The sequence below is a fragment of the Populus nigra genome, chromosome 17 (assembly GCF_951802175.1).
Source record: "Populus nigra chromosome 17, ddPopNigr1.1, whole genome shotgun sequence".
In the NCBI taxonomy this organism is placed as follows: Eukaryota; Viridiplantae; Streptophyta; class Magnoliopsida; order Malpighiales; family Salicaceae; genus Populus; species Populus nigra.
Genome location: NC_084868.1, coordinates 13333601 through 13351056, shown reverse-complemented (window position 1 = coordinate 13351056; position 17456 = coordinate 13333601). Strand labels below are relative to the sequence as shown.

The 17456-nt window shown below is 35.5% G+C and overlaps 4 protein-coding genes across 4 annotated transcripts; all 4 read left to right on the top strand.

Moving 5' to 3' along the window:
- The first annotated feature begins 1546 nt into the window (after positions 1 to 1546).
- LOC133677613 (anthocyanidin 3-O-glucosyltransferase 2-like) lies at positions 1547 to 5018 on the top strand. Its single transcript, XM_062099716.1, has 2 exons — positions 1547 to 3285; positions 4814 to 5018. The coding sequence occupies exon 1, from the start codon at positions 1820 to 1822 to the stop codon at positions 3266 to 3268; it is 1449 nt and encodes a 482-aa protein (XP_061955700.1). The 5' UTR covers positions 1547 to 1819; the 3' UTR covers positions 3269 to 3285; positions 4814 to 5018.
- A 134-nt stretch (positions 5019 to 5152) lies between these two features.
- LOC133677612 (anthocyanidin 3-O-glucosyltransferase 2-like) lies at positions 5153 to 6975 on the top strand. Its single transcript, XM_062099715.1, has one exon. The coding sequence runs from the start codon at positions 5295 to 5297 to the stop codon at positions 6756 to 6758; it is 1464 nt and encodes a 487-aa protein (XP_061955699.1). The 5' UTR covers positions 5153 to 5294; the 3' UTR covers positions 6759 to 6975.
- A 3271-nt stretch (positions 6976 to 10246) lies between these two features.
- LOC133677712 (anthocyanidin 3-O-glucosyltransferase 6-like) lies at positions 10247 to 11718 on the top strand. The gene has a single exon (XM_062099842.1). The coding sequence runs from the start codon at positions 10247 to 10249 to the stop codon at positions 11708 to 11710; it is 1464 nt and encodes a 487-aa protein (XP_061955826.1). The 3' UTR covers positions 11711 to 11718.
- A 1136-nt stretch (positions 11719 to 12854) lies between these two features.
- Positions 12855 to 14347, top strand: LOC133676731 (anthocyanidin 3-O-glucosyltransferase 2-like). The gene has a single exon (XM_062098464.1). It carries the CDS (start codon positions 12887 to 12889, stop codon positions 14345 to 14347), a length of 1461 nt encoding a protein of 486 aa, XP_061954448.1. The 5' UTR covers positions 12855 to 12886.
- Positions 14348 to 17456: the final 3109 nt, after the last annotated feature.

Below are 17456 nucleotides of genomic sequence, written 5' to 3'. Positions count from 1 at the left end.
GTTTGGTCCCCTGGTTCAAATTGGAGTTTTGAAAAAAATAATTATTTTTTTAAAATAAATTTTTAAATACTTTTAGATTGTTTTGAAAATTAAAAATATGTTATTTTAATATATTTTTAAATAAAAATTACTGTAAAAACCAACTTCTAAAACGGTGAGAAAAACTCCTCGACCTGGAGTAAAGAGCTTCAACTACTAACCAGAAAAACTAACAATCCATGGCCACGGCCTCCACTTCTTCATCATCACGTCCAGTGCCGCTTTCAGACCCTTCCCATGCCCCATCCAATAAAACCCAAAAGCTCCTCTCTTTACAATCTCACTACCACCACGCCCATCTCTTAAACCCATCAATTCGCTCTCGCTTAAGCAAACTCTGTCAAGAAGGCTAGCCCCATCTTGCACGCCAACGGTTTGACACAATTCCCCGCCCAACAAGTGTCATTTGTAACACCATTGTAATTGGCTTCATTTGCAATAACTTGCCTCTTGAAGCCATTTTGTTCTATTTCAAGATAAAAAGTTCCAGTCAAGGAACCAAATTTGATTCATATACTTACTCTTCTACGCTCAAAGCTTGCGTTGAAACGCGCAGTTTAAAGATTGGTAAAGCCATTCATTGTCATCTTATTCTGTGTTTATCTTATCCGAGTAGAAATGTGTATAGTTCCCTTTTGAATACGTGTTCTAGTTGCTTAAGTAATGTGGTTTGTTTGAGTTATTTTGATTACTCTAAGTATGATTTAGTGCGTAAAGCTTTCGACAAGATGAGAAAGAGAGATGTTGTTGCTTGGAATACTATGATTTCTTGGTAAGTGAAGACAGAAAGATATGTAGCCGCAGTTAGGGTATTTAGGATGATGATGAAAATGGGGATTAAGCCGAGTCCGGTTAATTTTGTCAAAGTATTTCCTGCGTGGAGTGTCAGAGATCTCAAGAATGCCAATGATTATAGGATGCTTGTTAAAATGGGTAGTGAATATGTGAATGACTTGTTTGTAGTGAGTTCGATGATATTCATGTCCGCGGAGCTTGGATGTGTTGATTTTGCTAGGAAGGTTTATGACCATTGTTTAGAGAGTACGGAAATTTGGAACTGGAACACTATAATTGGTGGATGTGTATAGAATAATTTTTTGGTTGAAGGTATTGATCTTTTTCTTCAAGCTGTGGAAACAGAACAGATGGTTCTTGATAGAGCGACCTTTCTATCGTCTTTAACGGCTGTTTCGCAATTGCAGTGTTTGGACTTGGCTCAAGAACTGCACGCCTTTGTAATTAAGAATCTAGCAGTATTACCAGTGATGATGCTGAATACAGTAATTGTAACATATTCAGGTCAGTCTTTAAAAAAGGCAATCTTTACCTAATTATTCAGGTCAGTCTCTTATCTACATGGTCTATGGTAACATATTCAGATTCTTTCTGGAAGAATTTTGTTGCAGCTTGGATTGGTCTGGTATTATTCATGGTTCTCTTCATATCATGCAACATACTAGAATTTGATGACCTTCTAGCTAGAATTAGTTTGATTACAGTAGTCTAGTATGAGAACAGAAAGAAAAGGCCCTAGGCGATATTAGACGATGTTGCCATCTGAACAAAAGTTAAGGCTATTCAAAAGAAAAGCACCTATCTTGAATTTTCAGCAAGAGCTATGCAAGCCACACATTTATTTAGTCCCCACTCAAATAAAGACCACAAACTAATTATCTTCTAATACCATCCTGGCCAGCACACTACCTCATCAGTTATCTTCAACATTACTGAAAAAAAAAAAAAAAAACTGAAGCAAAACACACAACGAAATTTCTAATACATGAAGAAATCAGAGCTTGTTTTTGTCCCTTCACCAGGTGTTGGTCACCTTGTACCGGCAGTTGAGATTGCAAAACTCATGGTTAAACGTGATGACAGACTCTCCATAACTGTTCTTGTCATGAAACGCCCACCATTAGACACCAAGATAAACAAGTACATTGAATCAGTCTCTGCTTCAATATCTGATCATATCCAATTCGTTGACCTCCCTAATGATGAGAAAACGAGTTCTGGCATCAACTTCCTTAGTTCATTCATCGAGAGCCAGAAACCCCACGTTAAAAATGCTGTCTTCAAGCTTGTTCAGTCTGAATCAAGCTCCGAGTCACCTCAACTTGCTGGATTTGTTGTTGGCATGTTCTGTACAACAATGATAGACGTGGCAAACGAATTTGGTGTTCCTTCATATGTTTTCTTTGCTTCAAGTGCCGCTGCTCTCAGTCTTATGCTTTATATGCAGGCTCTAAATGATGAGAAGAATGTGGACACCACCGAGTTTAAGGACTCAGATGCTGAGTTCATGTTACCAGGCATCGTTAACCCGGTTCCTGCAAAGGTTTTGCCTTCTTTAGTGTTTAATAAAGACTGGCATCCTATGTACTTCGGAAATGCAAGAAGGTTTAAAGAAGCAGAAGGTATTATGGTAAATACATACGTGGAGCTTGAATCCCAAGTAATCAACGCCTTCTCCGATGGTAAAACCCCTCCTTTGTATCCTCTTGGTCCTATTTTAAATCTTAAAGGCGATGGTCATGATGTGGGTTCAGCCGTGACCAATAAAAATAAGGACATCATGGAATGGCTTGATGATCAACCTCCATCATCAGTGGTTTTCCTGTGCTTTGGGAGCATGGGAAGCTTTAGTGAGGAACAATTAAAAGAGATTGCAAGTGCATTGGAGCGAAGCGGGTATAGGTTCTTGTGGTCCGTGCGCCAACCTCCACCAAAGGGTAAGATGGGATTCCCAACTGATTATGCAAATCCAGAGGAAGCTGTGCCCACAGGATTCCTAGATCGTACGGCTGGGATTGGGAAGGTTATTGGTTGGGCTCCTCAAGTGGCCATTTTAGCTCATCCAGCTATCGGAGGGTTTGTATCACATTGTGGTTGGAATTCTATACTAGAGAGCTTATGGTTTGGTGTTCCAATTGCTGCATGGCCATTGTTTTCAGAGCAACAACTAAATGCCTTCGAGATGATGATTGAACTGGGATTAGCAGCAGAGATTAAAATGGATTATAGGAAGGATTTTAGAGCTGAAAACGAAGTGATTGTGAGTGCTGATATTATAAAGAAAGGAATAATGTCTGTTATGGAGCAGGATAGCGAAGTCAGGAAGAAGGTGAAAGCCATGAGTGAAATAGGCAAGAAGGCTTTGCTGGATGGTGGATCTTCGCACTCAATCCTCGGTCGTTTAATTGAAGATATGATGAACAATTTGAAATGAAGCAACAAAAACAGTTTGTAAGTATGTTTATTTTTGAGACATATCTAATATATTTGAACAGCTCATCTGATTTCCAAATCATAACTTACTCCATTGAAACAAATGTTCTTAATTTCCTTTTCTTTTTAAGCATTTACGTTTCGATGATGAATTCTGATTTTCAGCACCCAACATATTTGCCAAAAAGCATCATGTTTCATCAAATATAAGTAGTCTTTAAACTAGTTAAAAAGTTAGTACCTTGGGGTCATCAGCTAAGGAGCTTATCTCCTTCCTCTGTCCATGCTTGAATGCCACCACCGAATCACACTGCCATGAAAGTCAATCCATCGTTCTCTAATTTGATTAACTGAGTGGCCAAACATATAAATAGGCATCCAACTCTACACACCACAAACTCATTATTTTTTCCACACATCGAACTCCTTCAAACCAAACAATAATAAAAGAAAGAATCCAGTCTCTTGTAGCCAAGTTTTTAGTGAATGCAGAAAACAGAGGTGGTGTTTGTCCCTTCCCCAGGGATTGGCCACGTTGTTCCAATGGTGGAGTTAGCAAAATTCCTTGTTCACCATGATGACAGAATTTTCAACACTGTTATCATCATCAGGATAGTTTTGGACCTCAAAATCAGCAAATACACTGAGTCACTCACTGCCACTGCCACTGCCATATTCACTCGTATCCTATTTGTTGACCTACCCATTGATAAAACAAACGCATCAAATGATCATCCCTCCAAATTTATCACTTCTTCGATTGAAAGCCAAAAGCCCCACCTCAAAGAATTTGTTTCAAACCTCATAACTCCGTTCCGAGTAAAACTATATGCAGAGTGTGAAGGTGAACATGTACTCGAGTAAAATTATAAATGAGTTACTTTAAAATATTTAAGAAATATATATATATATATATATATATATATATATATATATATATTTTATAATTGGGGTTTTAAATAATCTTCATTTTGTATTTGAGACTTTTTGTTAAATGAAATAAATTTTTTATTTTATAAAATATAATTCATAAATATACCTTATTTTTTTTGAATTTTTTTTTTATTAAATGAAGATCTTTAATTATTATCTAAATTGCTCATATTTCCTGACCGGCTCGATTATAAGCTCCTCGGTTTTGTTCTGGACATGTTTTGTACAGGAATGACCTTGTTACATTGGATTCTCACAGTCAAACATGGACTTTAGGTCCTTTTCTTCCGAACCGCAAGTTTAGTATTATTTTTTAGAATAAACATATAAAATTATTTTTTTGGTAAAATAACATATTAAAAAAAAAACTTTAATGAAATAGTATGATAGTTTGATATATACCGTGATTAAAAAACAAGATAGCTTTATATCTAAAAAATTCATTAAATAGACTGTCACAAATTATAATTATGTTTTCAAGAATCTTTTCAAGAATCTATAACTTTAAATGTTATGTTTTTCAATTATGACATGTATAAACTATTCTATTTCATTAAAGTCTTTTCTACCTTAATTATTTTTGCCACTAATGTTGTTTATATGGTGTTAATAGGGACAAATACCCAACTTTATATTCATTCCAAAAGAAGTGGGAGCTCATGGTTTGCCAGATTCTGTGAAAACTGGCCGGCTAATTTGACCAAAAGTTGTAATATTTTTCAAGAGAGTCCCATGACTTTTCTTTCTTTAAAAGCTACTGAAAAAAGTGCCCTTTGCTGGACTAAATAATTATAGAAGAACTTTCTGGGTCAGCATTATATGGAATTCTTACAAGCCTTTGTTGACAAAGGTGGATTGGCATGCACCGTACGTCTTATAACGTTCCAGTCCAAGTCGTAGTTCTATTGGTGGCTAGCTGCAGATCGCAGCCCATTTCCTAGAAAATTCACAGCCAGCAGACAATCACATCACTAATTCTGGGATTAATTAGGATTATATTTAATTCGGACAAGATAGAATAGCTCAAGACATTCATTGTAAGGTAACCATTATTGTCCCTCCCTGCAATCAAGAAATTTTTTTTTCAAGCAAAAATGAAGAAAGCAGAGGTGGTGTTGATCCCCCTACCTGCTATGGGTCATATTGTAGCACTAGTAGAGGTAGCTAAGCTTCTTGTTCAACGTGATGATCGCCTATCCACAACTGTCTTCGTAATGCATCCAACTCTTGATCCTAGCACCACCAAATATACTGAAACACTTGCTGTCTCAACTCTCCCTGATCGTATGCGAGTCATTAACTTGCCAAATCTTGAGTCCATAACATCTGCTACCAAAGGTCGTCACAGCTGGCTAACGTGTTTGATAGAAGGCCAAAAATCTCATGTCAAAGAATATGTATCCAAGATTAGAACTCAGTACGAGTTGAATCCGGATTCTCCTCGACTTGCTGGGTTCATTTTCGATACTTTTGCTACTGGGATGAAAGATATGCCTAATGAATTTGGAGTTCCATGGTATGTTTTTTCTGCTTCGGGTGCAGCTTTTATTGGCAGCATGATGCATCTTACTGCTCTTCATGATGAGCAGGGAGTTGACCTTACCGAGTTGAAGAACTCAGAGGATGAATTGGAAATTCCGTGTTTGGCGAACCCAATTCCTGCTAAACTTGTGCCTTCCTCGGTGTTCGAGAAAGACTCACTGACTATTTTTCTTGAACATGCTCGGATATTGACTGAGGCTAGGGGTATTTTGATCAATACATTTTTAGAGTTCGAATCCTATGCAATTAACTCTCTGTCAGATGGTAAAACCCCTCCCGTGTACCCGGTTGGTCCCATTGTGAAACATGTAGGAGGTGGTGGTGATCTGCGGTCGGATGAGAGCAACAATTATAGGGACATCATGGAATGGCTTGATGATCAACCTCCGTCATCGGTTATGTTCTTATGCTTTGGAAGTTGGGGAAGCTTCAAAGAGAAACAAGTGAAAGAGATTGCAATTGCACTTGAGCATAGCGGGCATCGGTTCTTATGGTCTCTACGCAAACCTTCACAGAACGGTAAAAAGCAATCTCCGAGTGATTATGAAGATTTTCAAGGTATTTTACCTGAAGGTTTCTTAGATCGAACAGCTATGATTGGGAAGGTAATTGGATGGGCTCCACAAGTGGAAATCTTGTCTCATTCAGCCGTGGGAGGATTTGCATCACATTGTGGATGGAATTCTACACTAGAAAGTGTAAGATTTGGTGTTCCAGTTGCCACTTGGCCATTATATGCAGAGCAACAATTTAATGCTTTTCAAATGGTAATTGAGCTAGGATTAGCCGTGGAAATTAAAATGGAATATTGGAAGGATTTTTATGGCGATACTGAAATAATTGTGAGCAGTGATGATATATTGAAAGCTATAAAGAGTGTTATGGAAGAAGATAGTGAGGTCAGAAAGAAGGTAATGGAGATGAGTAGAATAAGTGAAAAAACCTTGGTGGATGGAGGATCCTCATTTTCTTCATTAGGTCGTCTAATTGAAGATATGACGGAAAACATGTCATGAATCAATTGTTTTGAACTTTCCGGTCGTCTAATTGAAGATATGACGGAAAACATGTCATGAATCAATTGTTTTGAACTTTCCTCTAAGCAATCTCTAAAAAAGAAAGGAATAGTTTTCCATTGTTTTTGCTTATGATTCTATGTAATGGTAGCAATTTATGTAGTAAGAATGATTGTCATGGTCAATTAATCAATAAATGTATTTTCCTTAGAAAGCAGTTTTTTTTCCCTTCAGTTTTGTATGCATCTAAAAACAAATTCTCATATACTTAATTCCAACTAAATTGAAATGGGTGACAATACTCCCATTGGCTACAATCACTTGAATAAAGGTATTGTTTGATAAAGTTAAAAGTGTTTTTTAAAGTGTATCAAGGAAAGAGACCACGTATATGTAAATACATTATATAGAGATATGTAAACATGTTAATATTATCTTGTATTTAATTTTTATCAAATAAATAAAGATGGTGAAATTCAAACTCATGACTACTTGGTCATCAAGGTTCCGCTTGGTGATCAAGGTTTTGATACCATGTCAAAGAACCATCTCAACCCAAAAGCTTAAGATGTTATGTGAGGCCCTAGGATATGATTTATATTATTCTCTAACACATTCCCTCAAGTGAAAGCCCTTTGAGCTTGAAACTTGCATAGATCCATATTACCTTGTGTTTAATTTTTATCAAATAAATAAAGATGGTGAGATTTAAACTCGTGATTGCTTAGTAATCAAACTTCTGATACCATGTCAAAGAACCATCTCAACCCAATAGTTTAACCTGTTAGGTGAGATCTCAGGATATGATTTATATTATTCTCTAACAGAGGAATGTACTACATATGATACCTATTCCTATATAATGTATTTACATTTATCCGGTCTCTTTCCTTAATAAAGTGTATTTGAAACATAAAATTATTGAAATGATTTCTTTTTTTTTGAATGCTTTTAAATAGTTTGGATGTTTCTAAATGGTTTTAATATAAAAATATTGAAAAAACATTCAATTAATATTTTTTAAATTAAAGCAAAAACACATACAATTCATTACTAACAATGCACACACTGAATAATATATAACAATGTGAGATTAATAATAAAAATTGTAGTATGTGAACATGTATTTATAATTTTAAAGTTATGATTTTTAATGTAGGAGTTTTTTTTTGAAAAAAAGTAAAAATGTTTTTTAGTTTTTTTTTATTTGTTCATTTCCCACTTAAAATTATTTTTTTAATTTTTTATTTAGTATTATTATTTTTTCTATTTAAAGGGAATAATTTTTTTTATTTTTCTATTTAGTATTAATGAATTTTGTAGTTTTTTTTCCTATATAAAGGGTTGTAATAGACTTTTAACAAGTCATACTTAGATGAAGTAAAATTAAATATTTTAAGTATCTTTCCATAGTTATTTTCGCATCCAATGTTGTGACGACCTTAAAATATATATATATATTTCTAGCATCTTGTTATTTTAATAAGAAAAAAAGTCTTGTTTATGAAGTCGTCACCTAATATTATGGTTACTAGAAATCCTAACTGGTCAATAAAAATTCTATGAAAAATGATTGTTTATGTTAAAAAAAAGATACTATCATCTTTAAAATGAGCTAACATCTAATATTTTTGACTCTGACATCTATGAGTATTTAAGGGTTAATATCCCTGATTCTAGCGTTGATGAATATTAGAGTTAATATCCCTAACTCTAGTGTCAATAAATATTAGGTCTAATAGTCCGGACTCTGGCGTCAACGATTATTGAAGGTAATACTATTGGTTCTGGTATTAGTGAATATTAAAGGTTAATACTAGTTGTGAATCCATTTACATCCATCAAACAATCTCAGGTTGAGTTCTAAAATGAGCATTGATTCTGCATCAATGAAAAATAGTAAACTTTGACCCTTTTATATATATAAAAAAAGACTTGTAATATTTTTATCATTTTATTTTTCAAACAAAAAGGTTTTAAGTTTTTGTTTTTATATGTAGGCCCAATAGGGCATTTTATTTAGCACAAGTTTTTAATGAACATGATAAGCTTATTATAAAACTTAAAAATGCATGTAATATAAATACATATTTTTTATAATTAGGATATTCTAGGTCTTTATACATATTTTTTATATAAAAAATTGTTATAGTTTTTTGACAAATAATACTAGAAAGAACTAAAATTAAATACTTTAGATGTCTTTCCATAATTAGGATATTATAGGTCTTTGACTAGAAACAATTTTTTTTTTTTTTATCATTTGCTCGTGACTATGTTAATTAGTATTAAAACCCAATAATTTCTAATAATTTTTTATTATGTGATGTTATTAAAAATTTTAATGGTTAGACTACTCGTATAAAAATATGCATGAAAATCTCATGATGAGGCAATCCACAGACAAAACAACACGATCATTGAGTTTCAATAAGATGCACCAAAAACGTGTTCATTTCTATGTATGAATGAATCTTGGCTTATTAAATAAAACAATGTTTTTTACTAAGATATTAAATAAAACTTATTAAAACTTTCCAACTAAGATACCGTAATTTTCTTTGTCTAACACCCGTGGTCTGTTGACAAGACTTTTCCTTTCTAAGATTCCAAAAACAACCTTTTTTTCTCTTCATTGTCAATTTCTTATGTTATTATCTCGTATTTAAAAATTACAAAAAAATTAAAATATAAATTTATAAGACTCGATTGAAAATAAATTATTATCAAAGTACTAATTAAAAAATATACCCATGGTTTTCCAGCCCAATAAAGCTTATATCAGTCGCAAGGTTATTTTTTTCAACCATAGTTATTAAATTTAGTTTAAATTAACTAATTTATTTGAAAAACTTAAAACTTAAATTAATATCAATGTACTAATTAAAAAAATACACCCACGGTTTTCCAGCTCAATAAAACTGAAATTAATTACAAGTTTACTTTTTTCAAATATAGTTATTAAAACTTAGTCTACTTAGATAAATTGATTTAAAAAACATAACACTTAATTAACCAGGCTTGGGTTTTTAATTGAATCGGGCTAGGTATTAAATATATAAAACTTGATTTATTCGGTTAAACCCAATTCTAATATAACAAAGCTAGCTTAACACTATAATTTTTATTTAAAAAAAAACAAAATAATATTATTTTAACTAAAATAATTTACGCGATAACTTATAAATTAACGTAATTACATAATAATTCAGATACTTTTTCAGGTTATTTATCAGATTCCCGAGATCAAATATGATAACTACGTTCCAACTGCTTCATTGGACTGTTTTTGTAAACATCTATGTGCTAGTAGCCGTTGAAATTCTTAAATTAAATGCATGTACATGGTTAACTGCCAGCAAAGCCATGACATCACTCTAATTCTAGAACTTCAAGATTTATATTTCAAACAAGATCATGATCAACTTCCACGCATCCCAAGCAGACCACCGTTGTTCACAACAAGAAACAAAAATTTCTAGTAAAGAATGAAGAAAGCAGAGGTGGTGCTAATCCCCTTACCTGCTATGGGCCATATAGTAGCAGTAGTGGAGATAGCTAAGCTTCTTGTTCAACGTGATGATCGAATTTACACAACTGTCTTGGTAATGCATCCAACTGTTGACCCCAGCACTACCACGTTCAATGAGTCACTGGCTGCATCAACTCTCCCTGATCGTATGCGAGTCATTAACTTGCCCAGAGTTGAGTCCATAACATCAGATACTAAACCCAATAACTGGCTTAGTGCTTTGGTTGAAGGGCAAAAACCCCACGTCAAAGAATATGTTTCAAAGATAAGAACTCAGTCTGAATTGAGCCTTGATGCTCCTCGCCTAGCTGGGTTTATTTTTGATTCTTTTGTTACAGGACTGAAAGAAGTGGCCAATGAATTTGGGTTACCATGGTATGCCTTTTCTGCTTCGGGTGCAGCTTTTCTTGGTTGTTTATTGCATCTTCAGGCTCTTCATGATGAGCAGGGAGCGGACCTGACTGAATTCAAGAACTCGGATGTCGAGTTGAGTATCCCGAGTTTGGTGAACCCATTTCCCGCTAAACTTTTGCCTTCTGTACTGTTTGAGAAAGATTCGCTTACTACTGTTCTTGAGCAACCAAGAGCATTGGCCGAAGCCAGAGGTATTTTGGTAAATACATTTTTGGAGTTTGAATCCCATGCGGTCAACTCTCTTTCTAATGGCAGGACCCCTCCAATATATCCAGTGGGACCGATTGTTAAACATAAAAGAGACGGTCATGATGTGGGTTCGGAAGGGAGCAACAATTACAGAAACATTATTGAATGGCTTGATGATCAGCCTCCATCATCAGTTTTGTTTTTGTGCTTTGGAAGTGGTGGAAGTTTTAGGGAGAAACAGGTGAAAGAGATTGCTTGTGCCCTAGAGAAGTGTGGGCATCGATTCTTATGGTCCCTACGTAAACCTCCACCGAGAGGAAAGTGGGAGTATTCACCGAGTGATTATGCAAATTTTCAAGAAATCTTACCGAAAGAGTTTTTAAACCGGACAGCTAAGATTGGGAAAGTAATCGGATGGGCTCCACAGGTAGACATATTGGCTCATCCAGCCATAGGAATGTTTGCTTCGCATTGTGGATGGAATTCTATACTAGAAAGTATAAGGTTTGGTGTTCCAATTGTCGCCTGGCCATTATATGCAGAGCAACAGTTCAATGCCTTCCAAATGGTAATTGAGTTGGGATTAGCCGTGGAAATTAAAATGGATTATAGGAGGGATTTTCATGGTGATAATGAAATAATTGTGGGTGCTGATGGAATAATGAAAGCAATAAAGCATGTTATGGTGCAAGGTAAAGAAATTAGAAAGAAGGTAAAAGAGATGAGCAGAATAAGTGAGAAAACCTTGATGGCCGGTGGATGTTCGTATTCATCTTTGGGTCGTTTAGTCGATGATATAATAGACAACCAGCCATGAAGCAACTGTTCCAAACTATCCTCTGAGCGATTACTTACAATAAGCAATTATGATTTATCTATAAGAATCTATGTATTAAGAATGTTAGTCGCGGCCAATAAATTTAATCTTTCCTTTCTTTAGGAGAAAAATATTTTTATAATCTCTTGTTTTGTATTGGAAAATAATTTTACCAACTGATGAGATTCTAAATCCACGAAAGCATTTGAACTTCCAAGTTAGAGGCGAGGTGGCTTATGGTTTTATGCTAGAACGTGTTTGAAAAGGTCGTGGACTTGCAATCCTTGATAGGTTGCGAGGTCTCTTAATAATAAAGTTAGTAGAGAAGTAAGGCTTAGAAGCTAAATGAAGCTGTGTGTGTGAGTTGTGAATAGGGTGTATGTGCGTTTTAAGGTTGAGGGAGTTGTTTATTTAGATATTTAGACCCTTTATATGAGTTCATAGATGTTTATATAACCATGAGACATGCCAACCCTTTATATGTGAGTTCATAGATGTTATTTAACTATAAGACATGCAACATATGATCGGGACCAATCACTAACCAATTATCCACACACATGATCCTCAACCAATTATTCGATCATATTACATTATCCAAAGGAAATTAAGAAAAAAAAACTTGTTTTAGATCTAAGAACAACCTACTAGATCTGTCGGAGTCACCAACAATTGTTGGATCAAAACAGCACAGAATCGACGCATGATGGTCATGCGCTGACAGTCTAAAATTCAATCTTTTTACATTATCGGATACTTATTTAAAATATACTTGCTTCTTGTATTGTTAACTAGTATTTCAATATTAAAAAAACAATACATCAAAAATAAATTTAAAGTAATGCATCGAGCTAGATAACTTGATTAAGATCCCATCGAAAATAACTTAATCTAGATATACTAATCAAAAAAACATACCCACGATTTTAGAGTCCATTGATTAGGTTACAAGTTTATTTTTTCCAACTGCTCCGTTGGACTGTTTTTTGTAAACATCTATGGGCCGTAGAAATTCTTAATTTAATGCATGTATATGGTTCATTGCCAGAACAGCCATGACATCAGCCTTTAGGTCTAGACCTTTATTATATATTTCGGTCAAGATCGTGATCAGTTCCACACATCCTATGTAGATCACATTTGTTCACAGCAAGAAACAAAAATTTCTAGCAAAGAATGAAGAAAGCAGAGGTGGTGCTAATCCCCTTACCTGCTATGGGCCATATTGTAGCAGTAGTGGAGATAGCTAAGCTTCTTGCTCAACGTGATGATCGACTTTACACAACTGTCTTGGTAATGCATCCAACTGTTGACCGCAGCACTATCAATTACATGGAGTCACTTGCTGCATCAACTCTCCCTGATCGTATGCGAGTCATTAACTTGCCCAGTGTTGAGTCCATAACATCAGATATTGAACCCAATAACTGGCTTCGTTCTTTGGTTGAAGGGCAAAAACCCCACGTCAAAGAATATGTTTCAAAGATAAGAACTAAATTCGAGATGAATCCGAACTCCCCTCGCCTTGCTGGATTCATTTTCGATACGTGTGCTTCTAGGATGAAAGATGTGTCTAATGAATTTGGAGTTCCATGGTATATTTTTTCTGCTTCGGGTGCAGCTTTTATTGGCAGCATGTTGCATCTTACTGCTCTTCATGATGAGCAGGGAGTTGCCCTTACCGAGTTGAAGAACTCAGAGGATGAATTGGAAATTCCGTGTTTGGCGAACCCAGTTCCAGCTAAACTTGTGCCTTCCATGGTGTTCGAGAAAGACTCACTGACTACTTTTCTTGAACATGCTCGGATATTGACTGAGGCTAGGGGTATTTTGATCAATACATTTTTAGAGTTCGAATCCTATGCAATTAACTCTCTGTCAGATGGTAAAACCCCTCCCGTGTACCCGGTTGGTCCCATTGTTAAACATGTAGGAGGTGGTGGTGATCCGCGGTCGGATGAGAGCAACAATTATAGGGACATCATGGAATGGCTTGATGATCAACCTCCATTATCGGTTATGTTCTTATGCTTTGGAAGTTGGGGAAGTTTTAAAGAGAAACAAGTGAGAGAGATTGCAATTGCACTTGAGCATAGCGGGCATCGGTTCTTATGGTCTCTCCGGAAACCTTCACAGAACGATGAAATGCAATCTCCCAGTGATTATGAAGATTTTCAAAATATTTTACCCCAAGGTTTCTTAGATAGAACGGCTAAGATTGGGAAGGTAATTGGATGGGCTCCACAAGTGGAAATCTTGTCTCATTCAGCTGTGGGAGGGTTTGCTTCACATTGTGGATGGAATTCTATACTGGAGAGTTTAAGATTTGGTGTTCCAGTTGCCACTTGGCCATTATATGCAGAGCAACAATTTAATGCTTTTCAAATGGTGATTGAGGTAGGATTAGCCGTGGAAATTAAAATGGATTATAGGAATGATTTTTATGGTGATAATGAAATAATTGTGAGCAGTGATGATATATTGAAAGCTCTAAAGAGTGTTATGGAAGAAAATAGTGAGGTCAGAAAGAAGGTAAAGGAGATGAGTAGAATAAGTGAAAAAACCTTGGTGGATGGAGGATCTTCATTTTCTTCATTAGGTCGTCTAATTGAAGATATGATGGGCAACATGTCATGAATCAATTGTTTTAAACTTTCCTCTAAGCAATCTCGAACAAAAAAGGGAATAGTTTTCCATGGTGTTTGCTCATGATTCTATATAATGGTAGCAATTTATGTATTAAGAATGATTGTCATGATCAATTAATCAATAAATGTATTTTCCTTAGAAAAAAGTTTAGTTTTCCCTTCAGTTTTGTATGCATCTAAAAACAAATTCTCAAATACTTATTCCAAACAAATTGAAATGGGTGACAATACTCCCATTAGCTACAATCACTTGAATAAAGGTATTGTTTGATAAAGTTGAAAGTATTTTTTAAAGTGTATTAAGGAAAGAGAACACATATATGTAAATACATTATATAGAGATATGTATACAAGTTAATATTACCTTGTGTTTAATTTTTATCAAATAAATGAGGATGGTGAGATTCAAACTCGTTGACGCACGTGTGTGGCATCGCGGCGATCGTCTTCCCCACTCAATGTGTGCGTATTTGGAAAAAATATAGGAAGACAAGAAATTCTTGTCTTTTATCAGTGAAAAAATAGAATGGAGTCGCCACTTAGTATTATGATCACTAGGAAGCCTAATGGTCTCAAAGATCGGGTATGGAGACTGGTTACGTAAAGAGAAAGTATTAGCACCTCAAATACACCCTACCTAAGGTAAGCTGCATTGTTTTATTTGTCTGGTCAAAATCTAAGGTTTGATCATGTTTTCTAATTGTTGGTCCTGTTTATCTAAAATTCAAGAAAAGCCCTCCTCAATAAGGAGGTTCTTATCTTAATGGGGTAGAACCTAACCGTTCTAACATTGGAAAAAAATTTAATATCCGGATTACTTATTACGTGTAATATCGTACCCTGGATACTAAAAGACAAACAAAATAAAATTTTTGTTGTTTTTGAAATTTTGGCCAATGTTCTCTTGACTTTAATAAACTGGTTATTAAAGCTAAAATGCATGCTAAAACATTGTTTTTTTAGTGTATAAAAAACACAATATGATTTTTTAGCTTTGAGACAGTTGGCCGTATGCACAAAAATATTTTTTTTTTCAAAGTTTTTTGTATTTTGAAAGTTTTGATGAAAACCAGGTATTTTAATATCGAAATTTTGTATTTTTAGCAACATAAAAAATACTACTTGATATTAATCAAAATGACATAAAAAACTGCACAGAAAAATTGTAAAAATTCCAAAAAATAAAAATTTGATTTTTTTAAAAAAACTGGGCTGGACCTGGCCCAACCATTCTGGGCTGGGCCTAGCCCAACCCATATACTGTGGGCTGGGCTGATGTTCCAGCCCATAACCAAAATACTGGTTACTGTGCTAACTGCTAAGCACAGTAACCATGTAATTATAATTAGCCGGTTAATGCGCTCCTCACAGTAACCGATTAGTTATTTCTCTTGCTGCAGAAACGTGAACATTACACGCTCTGCATGCAAGAGACCAACCAAGAAGACGAGAAGACAGAGAAGAGTGTTACCTGCAATGGAAGTGCTCTGGTAGCTGAGCTGACAGCGGCTTGCGGTGGCGGTCAGGCGTTGTTCCAGGCGGCGATGCTGCTGTTACAGTTTTGTTTTCTTCTTCCCGCTGCCTTCTCCTATCTATGCCCCTCCCCCTCGTTTGTTCTGTTCTTCCCCGTTTATGGTCTGGCAGTGGCGGTACCGTCTGCGGCAAAGAGGAATAATGGAGGTGGCGTTCCGGTGGCGAATAAATCCAGGCGGTGATCCTTCTTCTTCTCCCTTATGTCTCTCTGCGTTTCTGTTTTTTTCTTCTCCTTTTTCTTCCTTTTTGTTGCTGTATCTCTCTTCCTCCTCTCATTTGTTGTTTTTTATTCTCCAAACGATCTTCCTCCCTGCTTCTATCAAGTCTCACCGGCTTTCTTATCAAAATTTCTGTTGTTTTACATCCGAAAACTCTTCTCACTCCGTCTGCGTGCCCGTTCATTTTTTTTTTTAAACCAAAATCCTTCCCCCTCCTATTTTCTATTTTCTATCCCCTTTCGCCCCCCTCTGTTCTGTCTTCCCCATTCTGTCTTTCGCTCTTTTTCTTCCCCTTTTCCTCCAAAACCCCCCCTTGTAATATTTTTCTCCGGTTGTTCCCTGTTTTCTCTTCTCTATTCTTTCCCCTGTTTTTTTTCCTTCTCTGTCTTGCCATTCTCTTTTTTTTTACTCTCCAGCTCCCCCCTCCTTTTTTACTTCGTCTCTCTTCCTCTATTTATAAGCAGGAAGAGAGAGAGAGATCACCCTGCCCTTTCTCGTCAAGGTGCAGGGCTGCACCAGGGTGGTGTGGGGTGGCTTCTGCACAACCACCCCAACCACTGCAGGGTATGGCTTCTTTCTCTCTTTTTACATGATGGCAGGTGAGGTTGTACATGGTTGTATTTAATGGTGGCAGGGTATGGGACGAGTCGTGTTTTTCTTGGCAAGTGAGGGCAGAGAGAGAGGGAAATAGTGGCGTTGCAGGGGAACATAATAGCCTTTTCTTCCCCTGTTCTCTGCGCGTGCAGGGGAAGAAGAAGACTTATGGTGCCGTTCAAAATGGCATCATTTGCTTTTTTTTTCTCTATTTTTTTTAACAATACATGAAATAACCTTATTTTGTTCAAAATAGGCTGTTTTATTTAAAAGGAAATGGCATCAAAATGTATCAATTTCAAATCAGTCCTTTAATTTGCGTGCTTTTTTCATTTTGGTTCTTGGTTTCGGATTTCTTCAATAAAGTCACTAATTGACCATCAAACTTCAATCTTTATGCAATTAAGCCCCTGATTTGACTAAATTAACTCTAAAAAATTATAATTTGATCCCAGCACTTTATTTTCTTCCAATTAAAGCCCAAATTGACTTTAGAATCAATTTTTCTTTCAATCAAACCCTTTATAAATTCAATTAAACCTTCAATAAATTTCATTGAGTCCATAAACATCTGTTTTTGGACTTTTCTTTCTCTAATTGAATTTTCTTCATCAACAGGACTCTCACCAGTCAACGATATGCTGTCAAATTCTCATCTTTGTATTTTTGAACCTCCTCAACCAATTTTTGACCATTTTTTGGGCACTCTAACATCCTCTTTTTACTGATATTATTTTTTTTATTTTTTTCTTC

What these genes read in the sequence shown, in the direction of transcription:
- LOC133677712 (XM_062099842.1), top strand. Translation starts at nt 10,247, where the DNA reads ATGAAGAAAGCAGAGGTGGTGCTAATCCCCTTACCTGCTATGGGCCAT.
- LOC133677612 (XM_062099715.1), top strand. Translation starts at nt 5,295, where the DNA reads ATGAAGAAAGCAGAGGTGGTGTTGATCCCCCTACCTGCTATGGGTCAT.
- LOC133677613 (XM_062099716.1), top strand. Translation starts at nt 1,820, where the DNA reads ATGAAGAAATCAGAGCTTGTTTTTGTCCCTTCACCAGGTGTTGGTCAC.
- LOC133676731 (XM_062098464.1), top strand. Translation starts at nt 12,887, where the DNA reads ATGAAGAAAGCAGAGGTGGTGCTAATCCCCTTACCTGCTATGGGCCAT.